Source organism: Miniopterus natalensis, chromosome 1 (genome assembly GCF_054644295.1).
Source record: "Miniopterus natalensis isolate mMinNat1 chromosome 1, mMinNat1.hap1, whole genome shotgun sequence".
NCBI classification, from domain to species: domain Eukaryota; kingdom Metazoa; phylum Chordata; class Mammalia; order Chiroptera; family Miniopteridae; genus Miniopterus; species Miniopterus natalensis.
This window is the reverse complement of record NC_142081.1, coordinates 136,431,558-136,452,632: the sequence shown is the minus strand read 5'-3', so window position 1 is coordinate 136,452,632 and position 21,075 is coordinate 136,431,558. Positions and strand designations below refer to the sequence as shown.

The window sequence follows — 21,075 nt, the reverse complement described above, 5'->3', positions numbered from 1 at the left end:
GTGATTTACGGCAGAGAGGACACACTCCCAGGCCCGCTTCGCTAATGACGTTCCGAGGTTAATATCGTGCTGTCGCCTCGCTCAGCTGATGAAAGCAATGGTCATAGATGTGATCTATGAGCCTTCAAGATAAGAGTGGTGGCTCACAGGTGATGCAAAGACAGGACATAGTTCTGTGGGGTGGTGTTTCTCAGAAACAAAAGAGAAAGGGACTATTTTGTCTTGATTGAGTTTACATTACATCAGTCCCGCTCAAGGACTCTGTGTTCCTGTTGCTGCCAACGACAGAAATGCTGAGAGTCAGAGAAACTGGATTGTATGGCCTCAGCGGCATTCTGCTGAAGGGAGTCAGCCCACCGGCGTGGGAAATGAGATCTGGGTGAGAGAGCACATTGTCTTTCACCCCCCACAGTGCTCCAGGTGGGGTGGGAGGCCTCAGGTGACCCCCCTCCCCTTTCTCAGCCCTCTCACCCTCCACATGTTACGTGCCGCACAGAAGTAGAGTGTAGACAGCAGCAGAGCGAGTCCAGAGGGGCCGCCCTTCCTGAAGTGTTTAATGGCGAGCAACAGACGTGGTGGGAATTCGGAGGGGGTTTTGTCACACTAATTAGTTCACAGATGAAAAATTCTGAGAAGCTCCATTTGCAACGTGGCAGTGCTGTCCGAACGCGACGGTTTTGGTTTCATGCGGGGCAGTTACCTTTGCTCTGTTCAGTGGCCCCCCGCTGGACCCTTCGTTTCATTCAACCTCTTGGAAAATGCATGTCCTTGCAGGACAGGGGGGCCGAGAGGAGATGTATCACCACTTACGGCAAATTTAAAAAGAAAAGAAAAGCCTCAGAGAATGTTGGGATGATCATTGAGGGAGCTGTGTTGCCTTTGGAGATAAAGACGATCGCATCTTCACTTACGCAGATAAAACAGAGTGCCAGTTGCCCAGCGGAAGCGAGAACAGTGAGCTGGCGCCGGCAACTCCGGGGGTGGCCCCTCAGGACTCGCCCTTGAGACGATTGGCCTCGCCATTGTCTTTCGCTTCCCAGAAAGGACGGCTCAGATGTGTGCCTAAGCGAAAACCAGAAGTAGCGATGCATTTGAAATAATATAGAAGGAAAGTAGACATAATTTAAAAAAAAAAAAAATAATAAGTCACTTACTTTGGTTAGGTATCTGGGCTGGAGCTAACCAGAAGACTGCATCTTTTGCTTTACTTAAGGGTTTTGAATCATTTCTTAAATTCAGCAAATATACTTTATTTAAAGCCTTCACAACAATTTTAAAAAGACATTTTTAGAGCAGTGTGTAAGTTTAGTTTACAATGAAATTGATTTAACTAAATTAAGGGAAGGGTCAAAGATTACACATATATCCTCTGCTCCCTCACATACTAGTATCTTTTTTTTTTTAACCAAGGATGAACCTATATTGACACATCATAATACCCAAAGTCCATGAGTCCATAGTTTACTTCAGGGTTCACTCTTGCTTATACATTCTATGGGTGTCAATAAATGTACAATTATACACACACACACACACGCACATATATAATTATATCATACAGAGCACTTTCGCTGCCCTTAAAATCCTGTGCTTCACCTGTTCCTCCCTTCCTCCCCGCCCCCCACCCCAGGCAAACACTGATCGCTCTACCGTCCCTATAGTTTTGTCTCTTTCAGAATGTCACTGAGTTGGAATCATATAGGATGTAGCCTTTCCGGATTGACTTCTTTCATTTAGTAATAGGCATTTAAGTTTTCTCCCTGTCTTTTCGTAGTTCCATAGCTTATTTCTCTTTAAACAAAATAATTTCCCATTGACTGGATGTACCACAGTTTATCCATTCACCTGCTAGGAAACAACCTTGGTTGCTCCCAAGTTTGGGGAGTTATGAATAAAGCTGCTGTAAACAGCCAAGTGCAGGTATTTGTGTGGACATCTTTTGAACTGCTTTGGGTAAATACCAAAGAGAGTGACTGCTGGATCATACGGTAAGAGTATATTTTGTAGGAACTGCTGTCCTGTCTTCCAAAGTGGCTGTAAATTTTACATTCCCGACAGCATGTGTGACAGTTCCCGTTGTTCCTCCTCACCAGCGCTTGGTGGTGTCGGTGTTCCAGATTTCGGCCTTCTAGTAGGTGTGTAGTGTCTAGTAGGTGTGTAGCGGTATCTCGTTTTTGCATTCGCATCTCGTTGATAGCACGTGATGTAGAGCATCTTTTCATATATTCTTTGCCATCTGTATATCTTCTTTGGTGAGGTATCTGTTAAGGTCCTTGGTCCATTTTTTAATCTGGTTGTTTTCTTGTTGAGTTTTAAGGATTCTTTGTATATGTTGGAGAACATACCTTTATCAGATGTGTCTTTTGCAAATAATTTGCTCTCAGCCTGTGGCTTGTCTTTTCATTCTCTTGATATTATCTTTCACAGGACAGAAGTTTTTACTAAAGTCCATATTGCCAATTATTTCTTTCATGGATCGTGCCTTTGGTGTTGTATCTAAGAAGTCATCTTTACATCCAAGGCCATCTAGTTTTTGTCCTGTGTTATCTTTTAGGAGTTTTATAATTGCATATTCTACATTTTGGTCAATATCCATTTGAGTTAATTTTTGTGAAAGATTTTATTTTCTGCACATGTATGTTCAGTTTAGGCACTTTTAAAAATATATATATATTTTTTATTGATTTCAGAGAGAGGGAGAGGGAGAGAGATACAGAAACATCAATAATGAAGGAGAGTCTTTGTTGCCTCCTGCATGCCCCCTGCTGGGAATCGAGCCCACAACCCGGGCTTGTACCCTGACTGGGAATCGAACCTCGATCTCCTGGATCTTAGGTTGATGCTCAACCGCTGAGCCACACCGGCTGGGCAGCACTATTTGCTTTTTAAAAAAACTGTCCTGCTCCATTGTATTGCCTTTGCTGTCTCGTCGAAGATCAGTTGATTATATTTATGTTGGTCTATTTCTGGTCTTTCTATTGTGTTATATTTATCTATGTGTGTATTCTTTTGCTAATACCTCACTGTCTTAATTACTGGAGCTTTATAGTAAATCTTGGAATCAGATAGTATCAGTCCTCCAACTTTGTTTTTCCTCTTTCAACATTGTGTTGGCTCTTGTGGGTCATAAGTGCTTAGAATTGGTTTTGAGGGTATCTATACTTGGTTTAAAGATTTAGAGAATGATGTAGCTTATCAAGGTGCCTCCCTCTCAAGAAAATTTTGAATCAGCATATATTAGATTCTTGGAATAGAATAGCTAAAATATCAAAACAGTCATTTGGGTAGTGATGGATAGAATAGAACAATTTATTCTATTGATTTAATAGAACAAATCAATCATGTCATTTTTCTCATCTAAAGAGCCTATGGTAAACATGTATCCAAGAGCTCTTTATTATTTATTATTTTTTTATTTTTTAAATATATCTTTATTGATTTCAGAGAGAGGAAGGAAGAGGGAGAGAGAAACATCAATGATGAGAGAGTCATTGATTGGCTGCCTCCTGCACGCCCCCAACTGGGGATCGAGCTCCAAGGGCTCTTTAGATGAGAAAGATCACATGATTGATTTCCTCAAAGACAAATTACACAGAGATGATAGATAGATGATAGATCGATTGATAGATTATAGATAGATGGTAGGTAGATAGGAAAATGGATAGATGGGTAGATACATAGATACATAGACATTAAAATGGCAATATATGTTCTAAATGGAAAAAAGCAATAACATTTAAAAAATGTATTGAACAGTATGCCAACCATTGCCTTAAATTATTTCTAGCCATTGAAATCACTCAGTGAACTATGCAGTATTTTTTCACTTTCCACATGAGCCTCAGCGACGTGAAGAGATTTGTCCATGCAGAACTGAGATTCATATAGGTTTATTTGGCTCTAAAGCCCACCTTCTTTCCACTACTTCGTGTGCTTTACCAAATGAAGAGTCATTTCACGGAATGTTTGTGTTTTGTTTAACAGCTTACTGTGTATGTCCAGCCAGAGCAAAAGCACACAGGTGAATATGCTGCCAACATAACTCAAAGTGTGTTTGATTATTATGAAGAATACTTCGCTATGGAGTACGCGCTTCCTAAATTAGGTGAGAATCATTTTTTATTTTCTTATTTTTAATATTGCTTTTATTTTTGCCTAAGTTAACTCCCTTCCTCCAGTTCTATCGTCCTTAGTTAATACTCATCCTTGTCTTTTTCGTTTATGCCTACAGTATGTGCCTAATACTTAGGAGGTGTGGAAAGAATCCGTTTTGGGTTCCTCCAAGAATAATGTTGATACTCTCTTCTTACCTGATAAATATGTAGTCTTTTATCTCCAAATAAAAATTAAAGTATGGTATTGCACAAAACTGCAGATGTTCATAATGATGGAGCCAGAAATAGCAATCTAGGTCAGTTAATTTCAAAATTAGTACCCATCCTAACAGCTTACTTGCCTCCCTACCATCAGTGAGTTGGGAAATAAGAGGAATAAATGAGGCTGCCGAAGCCCCATGTGCCTCCAGTCTTTCTATTGTTGTACAAGACTAGTTCTAGATTCTCCAGCACTTAAAATGAAACAATGGTGCCCGGCCGGGCGTGGCTCAGCGGTTGAGCGTCGACCTGGAATCGAGGCAATCAGGGTTCGATTCCTGGTCAGGGCACATGCCCGGTTGTGGGCTTGATCAATGACTCTCTCATCATTGATGTTTCTGTCTGTTTCTCTCCCTCTCCTTTCCTCTCTCTGAAATCAATAAAGATATATTTAAAAAAATGATATTGATATGATACTTCCATTAATAGCAGAAATTCTTTATTAGTAAGCTTGAATGGTATTAGCAAAGACTTTAAATGGAACACCCACATTGATGTCTGTAGGGATGAAATAAAGGTGACAAGGAAACAAAGCAACCAACACTTGGCTTCTCTCTTACTGTTTCTGCCCTTATTTTGGTATAATTCTCGATGCCAAGCGCCTGGGATGCCAGATTCTCTACATGGGAATGGCTGTGGCTCTAAGCAAGCTCATAGATGCCTGATTTTCTCTTCAATGGCAGTGGATCCAATTTCTTTTTTGATTGCTCAGCAACTACTATCAATAGAGGAGACAGGAAAAGAAACAACTTTCCATCAAAATCAGAATAATGTTTAATAAAATGTTCAGCACATCAATTTAAAGTCTCTTTATCTCACTTGTACCACCCAAGAAAACCTTGGAGGTGGAAATCGCACCAATTTATTTCTCTCTTCTCCTTGCTTTGTCCCTTCCTCTCCACCACCACCACCACCACCACCACCACTACTTCTACTCCAACAATTGCTGCAAGTACTGCTACTACTGCAACTATTATTACTACTATAACTACTACAATAATAACTGCTACAACTTCTACTAACTACTACAACTTCTCTTCCTCCTTCCCTGCCTTCATATTTCTACCTGCATTTCAATCCTTTCAATATTCTCTATCTTAGACTTTCCTTAGAGATGACTTCTGCATTTATTATACTCCCCAAATTAGATTATACTCCATAATACCATGGAAAATATTGGCCCTTGTGGGAAATACTTCTCTACTTTTTTTTTTTTAATATGTCTTTATTGATTTCACAGAGAGGAAAAGAGAGAGACAGAGAGAGAGAGAGAGAGAGAGAGAGAAACCAATAATGAGAAAGTCATTGATCGGCTGCCTCCCGCATGCCCGGCTGGGGATTGAGCCCACAACCCCAGGCATGTGCCCTGACCGGGAATCGAGCTGTGATCTCCTGGATCCTAGGTCGATGCTCAACCCCTGAGCCACGCCCAGCTGGGCCTCCTCTAGCTTTTAAGTGGTATTCTTATGAAAAGAATAACCAAACCTAAGAATGAAGATAACATGAAAAGGAAACTACAGCTATAATCTTGACCTTCATATGTGATATATACATTTTGATTCCTCTATAAAATGCTTTAAGAATCTTTATTTCAACCAGAAAAGGCCTTTCTTATATATTAGATGAAATTTTAATTTATTTTTATTTATGTGCCTCATGTAAGTTCTGTGTAATGATAAATAAATTATATTCTTATTATAGTTTATTAACTGGAGAATTCTGTCCAGTAATCAAGCAGAATATTTTCTGTTTTTGGACTTAACATAGAACTAATCAACACTGCCTCTTCCTGTCAGATAATATGTCTAAGATTATAGGCCCCACAAAAATAAGGAATAGGAAGTTATGATAGAATTCAACATTTTAGACCTGGAAGGGAATTTAGAGAGAATATGTTCAATTCCATCTTGGTCCAGCTAACTTAATCCATACAAGTGGTTGGTAAATTACTTGATTTGTAAGGAATCAGGTTGATCTCAAATTGTACAGAGTTAGGGAAAAAGTAGAATTTATATTTTCTAATCTGTTACCTTAGATAAAAATATATTTTTGTGCACTTGGAACCTCTTCTAAGTCCTCATTTGAAAACTTTATTATCTTAATTTTTCACAGCTTATCCACCAAACAGATACTCTGTATTATCTAAGTGAAAATGATTTTGAGCTAATAAAAATGAAAGCACAAAGAGGAACAATTACAGAGGGCTTGAAAAGAGCATAGCCATTAGTCAAAATGTGTAATTAATAAAACTGCCATTAAGAAACAAGACACATTGATATCTGAAGCCAACAGGAAAAGAGCCTGGAAATTTTGAGTGCATGAAGACTGAAAAGTTATTTTTAGATTTTTAAAAATACATTCATCCAGAGAACGTAGGTTATTAAGAAATGTTATGAACAAATGGAAAGAATGTACTTCTCGCTGGACTCTTTCTTTTTCCATAGATAAGATCGCTATTCCAGACTTTGGCACCGGAGCTATGGAGAACTGGGGGCTCATCACGTACAGAGAAACAAACCTGCTCTATGACCCCCAGGAATCAGCCTCATCAAACCAGCAGAGGGTGGCCACAGTGGTTGCCCACGAACTTGTGCATCAGGTATAGATTCTTAGCATCAAATTTTAAAACATGGTTTAGACCACAGTAATAATTGAAATAGATTTTAGCTTAGCGAATTAAAAATAGCCAACTCAGAAAACCCTGCTTGAAAGTCTTTCTTAGCTCTAATAAATATTTTACCATAGAGATACTTTTAAGACACATTGTTTTGCCTTTAGTGAACATACAAGAAGCCTACCTACAACTTTGAATATTCCTAGTAATACCTAAATAATGGCAAGAAACAGGAAAATTTAAGATGTTTTTATTTATTTATTTATTTATTTTTTAATATATCTTTATTGATTTCAGAGAGAGGAAAGAAGAGGGAGAGAGAGAGATAGAAACATCAATGATGAGAGAGTCATTGATCCAGCCTGCAACCCGGGCATGTGCCCTGACCGGGAATCGAACCCCGATCGCCTAAATCCTAGGCTGATGCTCAATTGCTGAGCCACGCCTGGCTGGGCTTAAGATCTTTTTAAAACCAGGAGATAAGTGCTAAGAAAGCCTACCACTTCTGTCTCAAGTGACAAAATTTACATGAGCAAATAAATGTATTGAAATTTTCTAGGCCTCTACCAAAGGCACAAGAATTTAACTATCACTTTGTTGCTTATCATTTCAGTGGTTTGGAAACACTGTGACCATGGACTGGTGGGAAGACTTGTGGCTAAATGAAGGCTTCGCTTCCTTCTTTGAGTTCCTGGGAGTAAACCATGCAGAAAAAAATTGGCAAATGGTGAGTGCTAAACACATAAACTCCAAATCTTAGTTTTCTAATGCAAAAGCAGATGGAAGCATGTGGACTATGACCCTGAGTCCTAAGCCAAGGAAGTGGTGAATTGGGAATTCCATTGTGAGATTGGGGTGGAGCCAGATGGTTATACTCAACTGTACCTCGCTCAGAGCCTATGGCCAGGCCCTGGAAGGCAGCTGACCACCAGGGTCTGAGTATATCCTTGACAGAGTCACTCAAAAACATGTGTCAAGGTGGGGAAAAAATAGCTAGCTTAGACAATGCCAACCCTGTGTTCAAGGAAGTATCTGTAGTGCTAACCCTTTGAAAAATGTCTAAGCCTAATTTTGCAAATGACTGACTTTTCACAGGTCACTGAAATAGTGTGACAAAGAGAGAAAAGCATAAACTTAGTTCAATTCAGGTTCAAATCCTAGATGCATCATTTCTTAGATGCTTTACAGGGAATGTGACCTTGAGCAAGTTACATATCCTTTCTGAGTCAGTTCAGTTTAAAAGCTCCCAAACTGTAAATGTAATTACTATTATTATACTGTGTGTCCCTGAGGGGACTGGAATAGAAGCTTCTATGAACTCTACAGATACTTCTTTCCAAAAAGCTAGATCTGTTTGTATTTATATTTAGATAGTGAAAGCATTCTTATCTGTATATATGAGAGAATAAGCTTGTAGATGTGTGCAAGGAGAGAAATTACAGCTGTGTTCTGTATAGACTACTGCCCTCTGCTGGACAGAATAAAAAGACAATGTTAAATGCTTGAAGCCCTTACAGTTTCCACAACTTAGTACTTTAAAAAGTGAATGTTAATTTGTAATAGCTGTTTCTTTATAAATATAATTTACATAAGCATTTTAAACCATGAAACTATTGCCATTTTAGGCCAGATAATTCTTTATTGTGGGCTGTTGTCCTGTGTCTTGTAGAATATTTAGCAGCATCTTGGGCCTTTACCTACTATATCTACTAGATGCCAGTAATCTTCCCATTCCAGTTGTAAAACCAAAAATGCCTTCCCATATTTCTAGATGCCTCTTGGAGGACAAAAATGTAATCCTTTGATTGAGAACTACTCATCTATACTGAAAATTGCTGATTTCATAATTTATTGAAATTAAGCTATTAAATGAAAAACAATTGTCTTTTATTTTCTTTAAAGTAACCTAATGTCCTTCTTGTAGCAAGATATTATAAGAAATTATAACATTTTAATGCTGTTATATATAATCCATAATATTTTAACATTCCAATTTTAGTGTTTCAAAAACACCAATTAAATTCCAGAAGAATTTAGTAAGCAGCTCTTAAATGAAATTTAATCACATGATTCAACTCATTCATTCTTCATCCATTCCTCATTCAGTAAACACTATAAAGAACCCAAAGCTGAATAAAAAATTTCTGCCCTTAAGGAGTTCCCAAATTAGTGTCTTGTGGGTGGAGAGGACAGATAAAGATGCACCATAAGAGAGGTTGGTAAGTACCACAATAGTGGAGCCTCATTTTACAGGTGAAAATGCGATGCTCAGGAAGGGAATATAACTTTCCATTGTCACACAGACAATTGGTAGCACAACTAAGACCAGAGTCAAATTTTCTGACACTGAGAACAGGATTCTGTCTACTTACCTAAATGTTTTACAGGGACAGAAAAAAAGTCCAAGTCATAATTACCTTGATTGACAGTCCTCACTTGACAGTCATCACTCTAATATTCTGTAACCTCAGGCAGAAATATATTTCTGTGCACTTGGAAGCTCTGTACTTCTAAGTCCTCATTTGAAAAGTTTATTCTCTTAATTCCTCACAGTTTACCTTGATTGACAATAGTATCTTGCCTATTATAAAAGGAAATCACGAAATCAGAAAATGTAAACTAATATTTTTAAGTCAGTAAGTCCAATAAAAATTTTGATTTTTTTTTTTTTATTATAGTGATTTTAAAAAGTTGGATTTTAGAATCTAATTGATAAAGGATCAAAATAACAATAGCAGCTGTGTTAAGTTTTCCTTCTATGCCAGGTACTGTGCCAACTGCATTAGCTCATTGAATCAGCTGCACAGTTCTAAAAACTAAATGCCATCATTACCCTATCTAACAGGTAAGGGAATTTATTTAAACTTACATGTTGAGAAAATGGGAAAACTGAGCTTTGAACTGAGGAATTCTGACTACAGCTCTAGACCACTCAACAACTCTATTTTGGTGAGAAAACAGGACTGGAATGAGAAGGTGATTGTTAATTAGAACTAAAGCAAAAGTTAATGTTTTCTTCAATTAATTATATATCATCCAAATTCCAATGATTAGTTGACGAATTTTCTTTTTAAAACCCAAACATCAATTTTTGGTAAGTCAGTGTGTTTCCTCACTTAATTTTCAGAGCAAATCTGTGAGGTGATATTCCCACTGCACAGATATGGAAACAGGGCTTGAAAAGTTCGGCACGTGTCCGAAAGCCAGAAACAGAATTCACAGATGCTTGTGTCTTCTTGGCCTGAAATAGAGAGGCAAGTCAAAGGAGTTAAAAACAGGAGTAGATAATAGAATCAGTGTAGACCAACTAGTGTAAAATAGGATTAATTTGAACACCTAATGTTTGTTTTAAATAATTGAAGTCATTCATGTTTATTTCCCCCACTGTGTGTTATATACATGATGCTGAAATATGAACAGTGTAAAGGAAGCACTTCATTTCTTTGGCTCTTTCTGTCATTTTAGCGGGACCAGATGTTGCTTGAAGATGTGCTTCCTGTACAAGAGGATGATTCTTTGATGTCTTCACACCCAATTGTTGTCAACGTGACCAATCCTGATGAAATAACATCTGCCTTTGATGGAATATCCTACAGCAAGGTGGGGAAAATATGGCATAGTTTTTCATATCTTCCTGCTTAGTGACTTTTGTTTCAGTAAATGCCCCAAAATGACAGTAAGAGGGTTAGATTATGTGAATGGGCTTTGGAAACACTGTAGGACTTACCCTGAGTGCCAAGTATTCAATAGCTACTCTTCAGCGAAACCGATCAATGCTGATCACTGTCTCAGGATTTTGAAGCAGATTTTTTCAAATTTCTCTTTCTACTTTTGTTTATTACAGCTCTCATTCTGATAATTGAACATTTACACTTTAAGCCTCAAGTTTTAAATTGTTTTATTTGATTTTTTTTAAAGGCAGTAGATCTTTTTCTCCCCACGTGGTCAACAAGAAATGCCATAAATGTGGACACCTTTTCTACTAGAATCCTTTAGTGCTTATAATAAGTATTTAAATCCATCTCAGTTTGGAGGAATGACTCTTACCTGATTTTAGATAAGATTTAATGATGACTTTGTTAACATGTTGTAAACGGGGCAGTTTTATCCATTATAATTCTATGAAAAGTGGCTGAAAAATCTGTAGTGACCCAGAGGTTTCTGTTGCCCATTTTCTTCCACAACACGTCCTATAGCTTCCTCTCTAAACAGGTCCAGACCTGAATGCAGCATAATTTTGTGATTTTTCCACCTCAGCTTCTTAGAGTTTACACACTATGTTAAGTTGCTCAAAAGCCACTGAAAACTAATACATTTTGTTATTCTGAGTGATAACCTAAAGTTTTATATAAGAAAAAATATTATAATTATTAAAGTGCATGTTAGATAAAATTGACTGGAGTAAAAGAAAAGCCTTCTATATACTAGTATTTGAAATATACAGCATCATCTGTTTTGTCTTTTTCTCTCACCTATTCCTATGGCATTTTCAGGCTCCCTTTATTTCTTTCACATTGTCAGTGATTCTTTTTCATCTTTCTGTTAAAATGAAAGTTTCCAGTCCAGAGTATATTCCAGTAACTCACAAGAGGAAGCTTATATTAATTGAGTCAGTTTTTTTCCTGAGTCCTGGGTACTCCATGGGTTTATGATATTAGGTCAGAAATAAATAGATGTTTCTAATTCTTCTATGTACAAAAATAATTTATAGTGCTCAATAAATTATAGTAAAAAAATACTAGCTTAAATGTTTTTCTGCTTAGTTACTTGAACATTGATTTAAAATTCTGTTAATAGGAAATTTTAGTGCTAATATTATACCATGTGAAAAGAATGTAGAGAGCAGGGGGATTCATCAGATTCTTCAGACTAAAGAAAACCCCGAGATAAGACACTTTTGAAGGGAAGGATTTTATGCCTAAATTATCTATCTATCTATCATCTATCTATCTATCTATCTATCTATCTATCTATCTATCTATCTATCTATCATCTATCTATCATCTATCTATATCTATCTATCTATCTATCTATCCATCTATCTATCATCTATCTATCATCTATCTATCTATCTATCTATCTATCTATCTATCTATCTATCTATCATCTATATCATCTATCTATCATCTATCCATCTATCTATCATCTATCTATCATCTATCTATCTATTATCATCTATCTATCATCTATCACCTATCTATCTATATCTATCTATCTCTATCTATCATCTATCTATCTATCTATCTATCTATCTATCTATCTATCTATCTATCTATCTATCTATCTATCATCTATCTATCTATCTATCTATCATCTATCATCTATCTATCATCTATCTATCTATCCATCTATCATCTATCTATCAATTAATCAATTTGTCATCTATATTATACTATTTGACAAGGTAGTTTCTCAAATATCTACTTCCCTCTGTTAAATATAATTCTTTTTCAAGTATTGAAATGTACATTATAAGTAGACAAAATTGCATCCTGAAACCGCTTCTCTTTTTCGTGAAAGAACACAGCATTTCTGAAACGTTCTCTCCTTCCCTTTCATTAAAAAGGCCCCCTCTGCTGGTTCATTGTGTGAACTGCAATAATTGCTTGAACCTCAAGTCTCTGAAATGCTGGGTATTTTGTCCATTTCGATTTCTCTTGACCTGTAAGTTATTTCAGATGCACAGGTGCAGGGGGCGGGCCAAGGGGCATTGTTTCCCTAAAGTCACAAAGCTATAACCATGTAATTTAGCAGAATCCTCTTCAAGAAGTCTCACAAATATAATCATCAAATACTAGTCACCACAGTAATTACTGATATTTGTCCCTTACGTGTCTTTTATTAGTTTAATTTCTCATTCTTTTCCATCACAGGGAGCTTCCATTCTGAGGATGATTGAAGACTGGATAACACCACAGAAATTTCAAAGAGGATGTCAGGTATGGTTTTTTATTTTTAATGATATTAAAAGTAAACTACATCGATATGCGGCTGATGAATGTTAAGATAATATAATTAATTAAGGGTAATTCCCTTTTAACTTTTACTTTCCTTACTCAGGGGTAAATAATAAAACATTAAAAAGTGATTTCACATCCACTTAAGTGCCTACACAGTAATTACCCTGTGGCAAAAGTTTCATGGGGTATTTTAAACAAATGACTTCGTCTGTTTTGGGTTTTTTGTATCTCCTTTACCTGCGGGTGGGTCTGCAAAATGCCACAGACTGAGTGGCCTGAACAACAGACTCTTATTTTCTCGCAGTTCTGGAGGCTCAGGGGGCGAAGATGAAAGTGCCGTATATTCACATTTGGGCTCGGGCTGTCTTCCTGGCTTGCAGATGGCCACCTTCTCGCTGTGTCCTCACATGGCAGAGAGAGGGAGATAGCTTGTGTCTCCTATGAGGACACTGACCCATCTCAACCTAAATACCCCTCCCAAAGGCCTCACCTCCAGTTACCGTTACATTGGCATTGAGGATTAGGACTTCAAAGTGTGAATTTCTGGGGAAGACAAGTTAGTCTGTAGCAACGTGACCTAAAAATATAAACCTATCTATTAAAGTCTTCTCTTACGGGTTTTAGAAAGGCTTTTTCCTTATGACTGGATTTGAAAATGGTTAAGGTAAACGTTCCTAGTAGGGTGGAGTCGGTGGATACAAAGGGCCTGCTTCCTTTGGAAATGGAAATGACAATAGACTTTCTGAAGCAGTTCACATATCCCACTCAAGCTTATTTCTCCCATCACATGTTTCGGTTTCACTCTGTCCTTCTAGCAGACTCTAAGCCAGTTGTCTCAGGGTCTTATAGTACCAAGTAGCGACAATGTGGCCCTCACCCTGTCCGCAGTGGGCCCCGCAGCGGCCTGGACATGGACCCGCCTTGCTGGTGTCTGCCTCCCACCTCCGTCTCCCCTGGTGTCCTCGGCAGTTAGGCAGATGGTGTCCAGCCCGTAACGTGGGGCGCAGGTCAGAGCAGTGGCCCTGTCACTTCCCGCGGAGCATGCGTGCCGTGGCTTCCCAGGGCCGGGCCTGTCCCGCAGACCTCTGACTCTCACCACCACCGCTTCTGGGGCGTCAGTGCTTCCTACACTGCCCCAAGAGGAAATGGCCCCCTTCGACCCAATACGAAAATGCCCGGCCACTGTTAAAGTAAGAAGACCAAGAATTAAGAAATATTCAGGGAGCGCATCAGTACCGTTCCCTCCTTTTGTGCATCGATAGTGTCTGTGTGGGCATCAGGTGGAAAGGGAGAAGCTGAGTGTTTGTTCTTAGATGCGCATTAGAACATCTTGTAAGTTTTCTGTGAGCTTCAACTTCAAGTTTCATCGTATCTTCTCCCGCTGAAGGCACCCCTCGTGGGGAACGCTGTCATCCGGATCCTGGCATCCACTCCAGTGCCTACAGAATGCATCACACGCTAGGAGATCCCAAAAATGTTCCTTGAATGAATGAGTGGTCTATAATAACTAATATAGAGTCTAGAAATAAACAGACAATTCCTATTTAAAAATTAAGTTATAATTCCATTTGCATGGTTTTCATTCTAAATTAAATTCATGAATAACACATTCTTGGACTCTTCAAAGCTGACTTTAAATTAAATGCTTTTCCATATTTAATTGTTTTAGATAAATACCAAAAGAGTCTTTAAAAGTAAGTAGCTATTCTAATAATTCAGTAATGCTGTTGCATATTCTTTAACCCAGTGTCTGGGGTATAATGAATTAAAAACCCAGTCCTGCCTAAAACTAATATTTTTCAAGTTAAAACCGCCTTCCTTAACCCTAACTATGACTATAGATGGTGCTAGAAGCTGAACTAGAAAGAATAGATAATTTTTCTTACTATTATAGTGAATTTACCCCAAAAAATGCAGACCATGAACTCTTTTCCCTTCATTTTCAGACACTAGCTAGTATTTGAAATTGGTATATCAACAATATAAGCCACACTCAATAAGCTTCAATAAGCTCTCGAACCAACTGGAACATTTCCTTCACATAGTTCAAGTATCCAAACAGAATCCCTCGTTGAGTTATCACAATCTGTGGTATAGTTCAAGATCTTTCCCTTGCAAATACTAACTTTATGCCCAAAGTGACTCTTTAGCTAACCAGTTGTGGCACTAAACCTAGGGATGGCCAGCTGTATTCATTCATGCTCAAAACCTTTCCCCAAGCCCAGGTTAGACAGCAAAGCACATACAGAATGAGGGGGGAAATAACAAAACCATCAACTGGAAAATCTTTAAGGCTGTGCTCGTACATAAAACAAAAACACCTAATAGGTAATGGGACATTCCTAGAATATGGTCATGAAATAAGGGCTGAGAAGCATATCCATCCTTCCTTTTCCTCCTGGTTACAGCAGTACCCCTGGTAAGACGGGGATGGCTCAGCTGGAAAGTGTTCTTTCCCTTCCTGTGGTACTAGTAATGGAAACATTGTCGCCTTCCTTTCGTGCTCACTGATACCACCTGATGAGAGACTATTATTGGTTGACCTAGGTCATTGTGGAATTTTGACTGGAATTGTGATTTTTCAAGGTGAAGAAGGAAATTTCTTAATATAGAACATTCAGAAGTACAAATCTAGACAAAATCAAATGAGTACCTTTTTTTACATTTACCATTATTTTGCATTAGTTTCAGGTGTAGAGCACAGTGTTTAGATGATCATATACTTTACAAAGTGTTCCCCTGATATTTCCAGTACCCACCTGGCACCCTACACAGTTATTACAGTATTACCCACTGCATTCTCTGTGCTGTACTTTACATCCCTGGGACTATTTTGTGACTAACAATTTCTAGTTCTTAATCCTTCAGCTTTTTCACCCAATCCCCCAAACTCCCTCCCCTCTCACAACTGTCAGTCTGTTCTCGGTGTCTATGAGCCTGTTTCAATTTTATTTAGTCATTTTGTTGTTGTTCTTTAGATTCCACATATAAGTGAAATCATATGGTATTTGTCTTTCTCTGACTGACTTATTTCACTTAGCATAATATCCTCTAGGTCATCCATTCTGTTTGTTGCAAATGGTAAGAGCTCACTTTTTATGGCCAAGTAATATTATCTTTATTGATTTCAGAGAGAGGAAAGGAGGGGAGAGAGAGAGATAGAAACATCAATGATGAGTCATTGATCAAGCCCGAAACTGGGCTTGTGCCCTGACAGGGAATCGAACCCCGATCGCCTGGATCCTAGGTCGATGCGCAACTGCTGAGCCACGCCCAGCTGGGCTGTTGGTTGATTTATTGATGGGGGCCATTCTGATAAGTGTGAGCTGATATCTCACTGTGGTTTTAATTTACATTTTTCTGACAATTAGTGACACTGAGCATCTTTTCATATGTTTATAGGCCATCTGTATGTCTAAAATGAGTACCTTTAATATAATGTTTATATAAATGTCCATTTAGCCTCTAGCTCAGTAGAAACAAGAAAATGCAATTTTAAAAAAATAATAATAACAGCCCTGGCTGGGTAGCTCAGTTGCTTAGAGAGTTGTCCCGATACGCCAAAGTTGTAGGTTAGATCCTCGGCCCGGGCCCTTATGAGAAGCAACCAATGAATGCATAAATAAGAAGAACATCAAATTGATGTCTCTCTCTCTCAAATAAGTAAGTAATAATAATAGTAATAACTATAGTGACAAAAACTCTACAAACTGGTCCAGGATTCAGAATTCTCATCAAGGTCATCTCAGGCAAATCTCTTTACCTCTTTAAGCACCAGTTTCCTTCCCTCAGCCCCTAAATGTGGGAGCTGTACTAAATAATATTTAAGGTCTCTTCTAGTTTCAAGATTGCTTATTTCTAAGCTCAAGACATTGTGAAAATACTGATAAACTCTAAATTAATTTTAAGAAGCTACTATTCACTAAAATTTGTCATTAACAGGCATCTATGATTATAATTATGACTATTCCAACTATCCAATTATTTTATTAAGATGGAATGAATGATTTGTGCAAACTCTGGAATGAATACCCAAAGTTGACATGGAGTCTGTGCCTGTCATTCCTTCTCCCTGCCTTTGCCTGCCCTCTGGTGGCAGTGCCGACTGGTGAACTAACCAGCAGAGTAAATCTGAAGGCCACATTCCAAACTGGCCTCAGCCCTGTCAGGCTTCGTGGAGCAGTCCAGCTAATGCTGTTTTTATCTCTATAGTTGAAAATAAGAGGAATTCAGAAGATAATGTGACTTTGGTACAGCGCTTCCTGAAAATTATAGCAACTGAGAGTGAAAATTATATGTGCAAAGTCAACCACTAGTTATTTTCTTTGAAGGCTCAAAGAATACTTAAGAAGCTTCTGTTTCTATCAAAGACTCCATGTTTTAAATGGGACAACTCCAGAGAGTAACAGAGGAGTGATTCAGTGGGAGCTTTGTGAGGCTTCCTGGAGACTCACTGGTGGTGCTCAATTATGAGATTAGGAGAAGACCGGGAACTTCTCTAGGGATATGTCACATGATAGCTGAAAATTCATATATAGAGCGATTTTGTGAATAAAATTGTCAAAAGGGGAAGTCAGCTAGTTAAAAATTTGCATTTAAAAAATATTTGTTCTTTAGGTGAATAATTTCCCCAATTTATCTACCACTACCACCACCACAACCATCATCATTTCTCAAAAAGCTGTATATTCATTTCTTTAGAGCAGGGGCCTGTAAACTATTGTCTGTGAGTAAAATCTGGCCTACCACTCATTTTTGTAAGGTATGCAAACAAAATTATTTCTAAAGATTTAAATGGCTGAAAAAAAATCTAAAGAAGATTATTTCAAGACACATGAAAGTTATGTAGAACTCAGATATCAGTGTGTGTAAATAAGGCTTTATCGGAAGACAGCCATGCTCATTCACTTAAATATGTTTGCTTTTCTGCTCGGGAGACAGAGTTGAGTAGTGGAAATGGAGATTTTGTGGCCCACAATGCTTAAAATCTTTAGTATATAGATTTTTATAGAAGTTTGCAGAGGCCTGACTTAGAGCCAAGCTCACTTGTTTTGTTCGTGTATCACCTCAATCACCTGTGTGTGTGATGGGGTCACATAGTGTCTGAGATGAGAAAACATCACTATAAATGAAGGCTGGGGTTGCAGCCAGAAGTGGACAGGTCAACACCACTAAATAAAGATCACAGAATTATGGCTTCCTCTTCACAGTGAATCAGAAATGTTGTGGACTGTTGACTGTTTGCTGAATACTTGACTCACCTTAAGTATCTTATGTTACTTGTCCTGAAAAAATGAAATTCTCTCTTTCTCTTTTTTAAAATTTATCTTTATTGTTGAAAGTATTATAAATGTCCCTTTCCCCCCCATTGTTTGTCTTTTTTTTAAATCATCACCCAAAGATACTTTTCCCATTGCTTTTCAGAGAGAGAGGATGGGGGAAAGAGAGAGAGAAAAAGAGGAGGGAGGGGGAGAGAGAGAGAGAGAGAGAGAGAGAGAGAGAGAGAAACATTGATTTGAGAGAGACATGTCAATTAGTTGCCTCCCGCTCAGTTCCCCCCAGGGCTGGGGACTGAACCTGCAACCAAAGTAAGTGCACTTGGCTCGCATCGAACCCAGGACCCTTCAGTCCGAGGGCCAATGCTCTAACCACTGGGCCAACCCAGCTAGGGCATTTGTACAGTGTTTTAAAAATGTTTTTCATACAATGTATCATTTGGCTTTCATTCCAGGTACACTTGCTATATTATACATTTGAGTGCAATATATCTGGGGGTTCGGCTCATGTTGTGGAAGTATAAGAAAAGCAAACGGTGACTTCTAAAGTACTTGTTATCTTTCACATACAGATTTACTTGGAAAAATACAAATTTAAGAATGCAAAAACTTCAGATTTTTGGGCAGCACTTGAAGAGGTAAGAAAGAGTATATCCCCAAATATTTCTTTGTTTTATTAACAAATGATTTATCAATCACTTATTTAGCTGATTCTTTTTATTTCCCCATATTTGTTAGTTACCCTCCATGTTTTTTAAACCTTAGGCAAGTAATCTACCAGTGAAAGAAGTAATGGACACCTGGACCAAACAGATGGGCTATCCTGTCCTTGATGTGAAAGACAGGACCGTCAAACAGAAACGCTTTCTGTTGGACCCAAGAGCTAATCCTTCTCTGCCACATTCAGACCTTGGGTAAGGATCTATAATGCATTTCAAGAGAAAAGCAGAAATTTGATGGAAGTAATGGCCATTTGCTTAGATCTTGCTCTTCAGGACATGATTGATGGGTGATCAGATAAAAGCATGGTGTCTTTAGGAAAACAGAGGCATTTAAAAATAGCTCAGTGGTCTCCAGGTTCGACGTGCACCCAGGTCCTGTCCTTCCCTGAAACTGTTGAATAAACAGAAGTGCTGGGAAAAAAAATAAACTCATAAAAGTAAAGAAAATAAAGGGAAGAGGTTATATCTACCATTGAATTCTAGAAGAAAAGCAGAAGGAGATCTATTGACAAAATACAAATGGAAGAAGATGCAGCCAATAGAAAGAGACTTGCTGTAGAAGCGAAAGCCGACCTTCCCTTTCCCTAGAACTCCCAACTCAACAGCAGTGGGATTACACACAAAACACCAAGAATAATGAATTTGGTTGTTCTTTCTTAAATATAAATGAACAATCAAGGACCCAAAAACACACGAAAAGCCCTGTCAGAGTGAGTGTTGAACTATGATCCAGGAGATCACGGTTCGATTCCCGGTCAGGGCACATGCCCGGGTTGGGGGCTCAGTCCCCAGTAGGGGGCGTACAGGACGCAGCCGATCAATGACTCTCGTCACTGATGTTTCTATTTCTCTCTCCCTCTCCTTTTCTCTCTCTGAAATCAATAAAAACAGATTAAACACCCCCCCACACACACATATGAAAAGAATCTAAAAGCATAAAAGGTAAAATTGCACATGACCAAACAAAACACTTGTCTCTATAAGACACACAATTGAGGAAACAGAAAATGAATTTATGGAACAGAGTGAGAAATCAAAGAAACTATTATACCCATTCATTAAGAGAAAAATGTCTTTGAAAGGATAAACTGAGAAGACAAAAGGTCTCTGGAAGATTAAATTTTTGGTTGTAAATTAATAGACAACTAGAAATAAATTTTGTATTCTCTAAAAATATAAAGCAAACTCACACAGAACTGGCAAACAAGAAAGAGAAGACAAATATGGAAAATCTAGCAGCAAACTAATAGAAATCTCACAAAAAAAGAAAACAGAAACTTGAGGGGCAAATTGTATCAAAGAAACAACAAAGGACACAAAGATTCTGCTGAACGGGCCCCATTGGGTGCACATGTTTTTGTATTGAGTACACACATACATCTTCATAAAGCTACTTCATAAAGTTTTAGAAAACAAGGATACATGAGTTAGTGTGACATTAGTCTTCTTCATAGCGACCTTGGATGCAAGAAGAAAATAGACCAATCATCTAAAATGGTGAAGCAAAAAATATTTTCAACCTCTCATTCTCTACCCAGTGAAACTAAACCACATGCAAAAAAGCACAGTGAAGACATTTTCAGACACACAGCCCCAGAAAGTGCTTTCCACACAGCACTTCTTAGAAAGTTACTAGGGCTGCCCTCAAAGGGTTTGGAGGAGAGAGAGAAAAAATATGAATACATCAATAAAAGAGGAAGAGATGGGATCCAGGACACAGTGCATCCAGCCTAAGAAAGCCCTGAAAGGAAACACAGGCTCACAGCCAGCCAGTGGGTTCAGTGCCGTGATCAGAGCAGGTGACTGGGTAAGGTAGGTGATCTCCAGGAAAGAGAGTGATTGGGAGAATGGGAAAACTTGAGGCCTTGGTGAAAGCTCATCAGTTTGATCAACTGTAATGAGGGAAATAAATAAATAAATGGCTATATGTTAAAACTGATTAAAAGGTATGAGGCAGGTAGAATGATCTGATACCATTGAGAAAAAGGAGTCCATTTGACCCTTATGTTAGGGTGCTAGGGGGAAATTTTATCTAAGTGACTCAGGGGCTGTGAAATTCAACCATAGAGATGGAAATATAATTCCAACACTTCTTGGTCAATATGTGTATAGTATAATTTCATAAGTGGT

The 21,075-nt window shown here is 38.2% G+C and overlaps 1 protein-coding gene across 1 annotated transcript in view; it reads left to right on the top strand.

The window, feature by feature from the left end:
• The window catches only part of ENPEP (glutamyl aminopeptidase), an 80,117-nt gene that overhangs the window by 23,526 nt on the left and 35,516 nt on the right, over window positions 1–21,075 (top strand). The window contains exons 4-10 of the mRNA XM_087816032.1: window positions 3,985–4,105; window positions 6,818–6,972; window positions 7,601–7,714; window positions 10,453–10,587; window positions 12,861–12,926; window positions 18,796–18,861; window positions 18,989–19,137. Coding sequence (XP_087672158.1) covers window positions 3,985–4,105; window positions 6,818–6,972; window positions 7,601–7,714; window positions 10,453–10,587; window positions 12,861–12,926; window positions 18,796–18,861; window positions 18,989–19,137 — 806 coding nt within the window. The remainder of the gene's footprint in view (window positions 1–3,984; window positions 4,106–6,817; window positions 6,973–7,600; window positions 7,715–10,452; window positions 10,588–12,860; window positions 12,927–18,795; window positions 18,862–18,988; window positions 19,138–21,075) is intronic.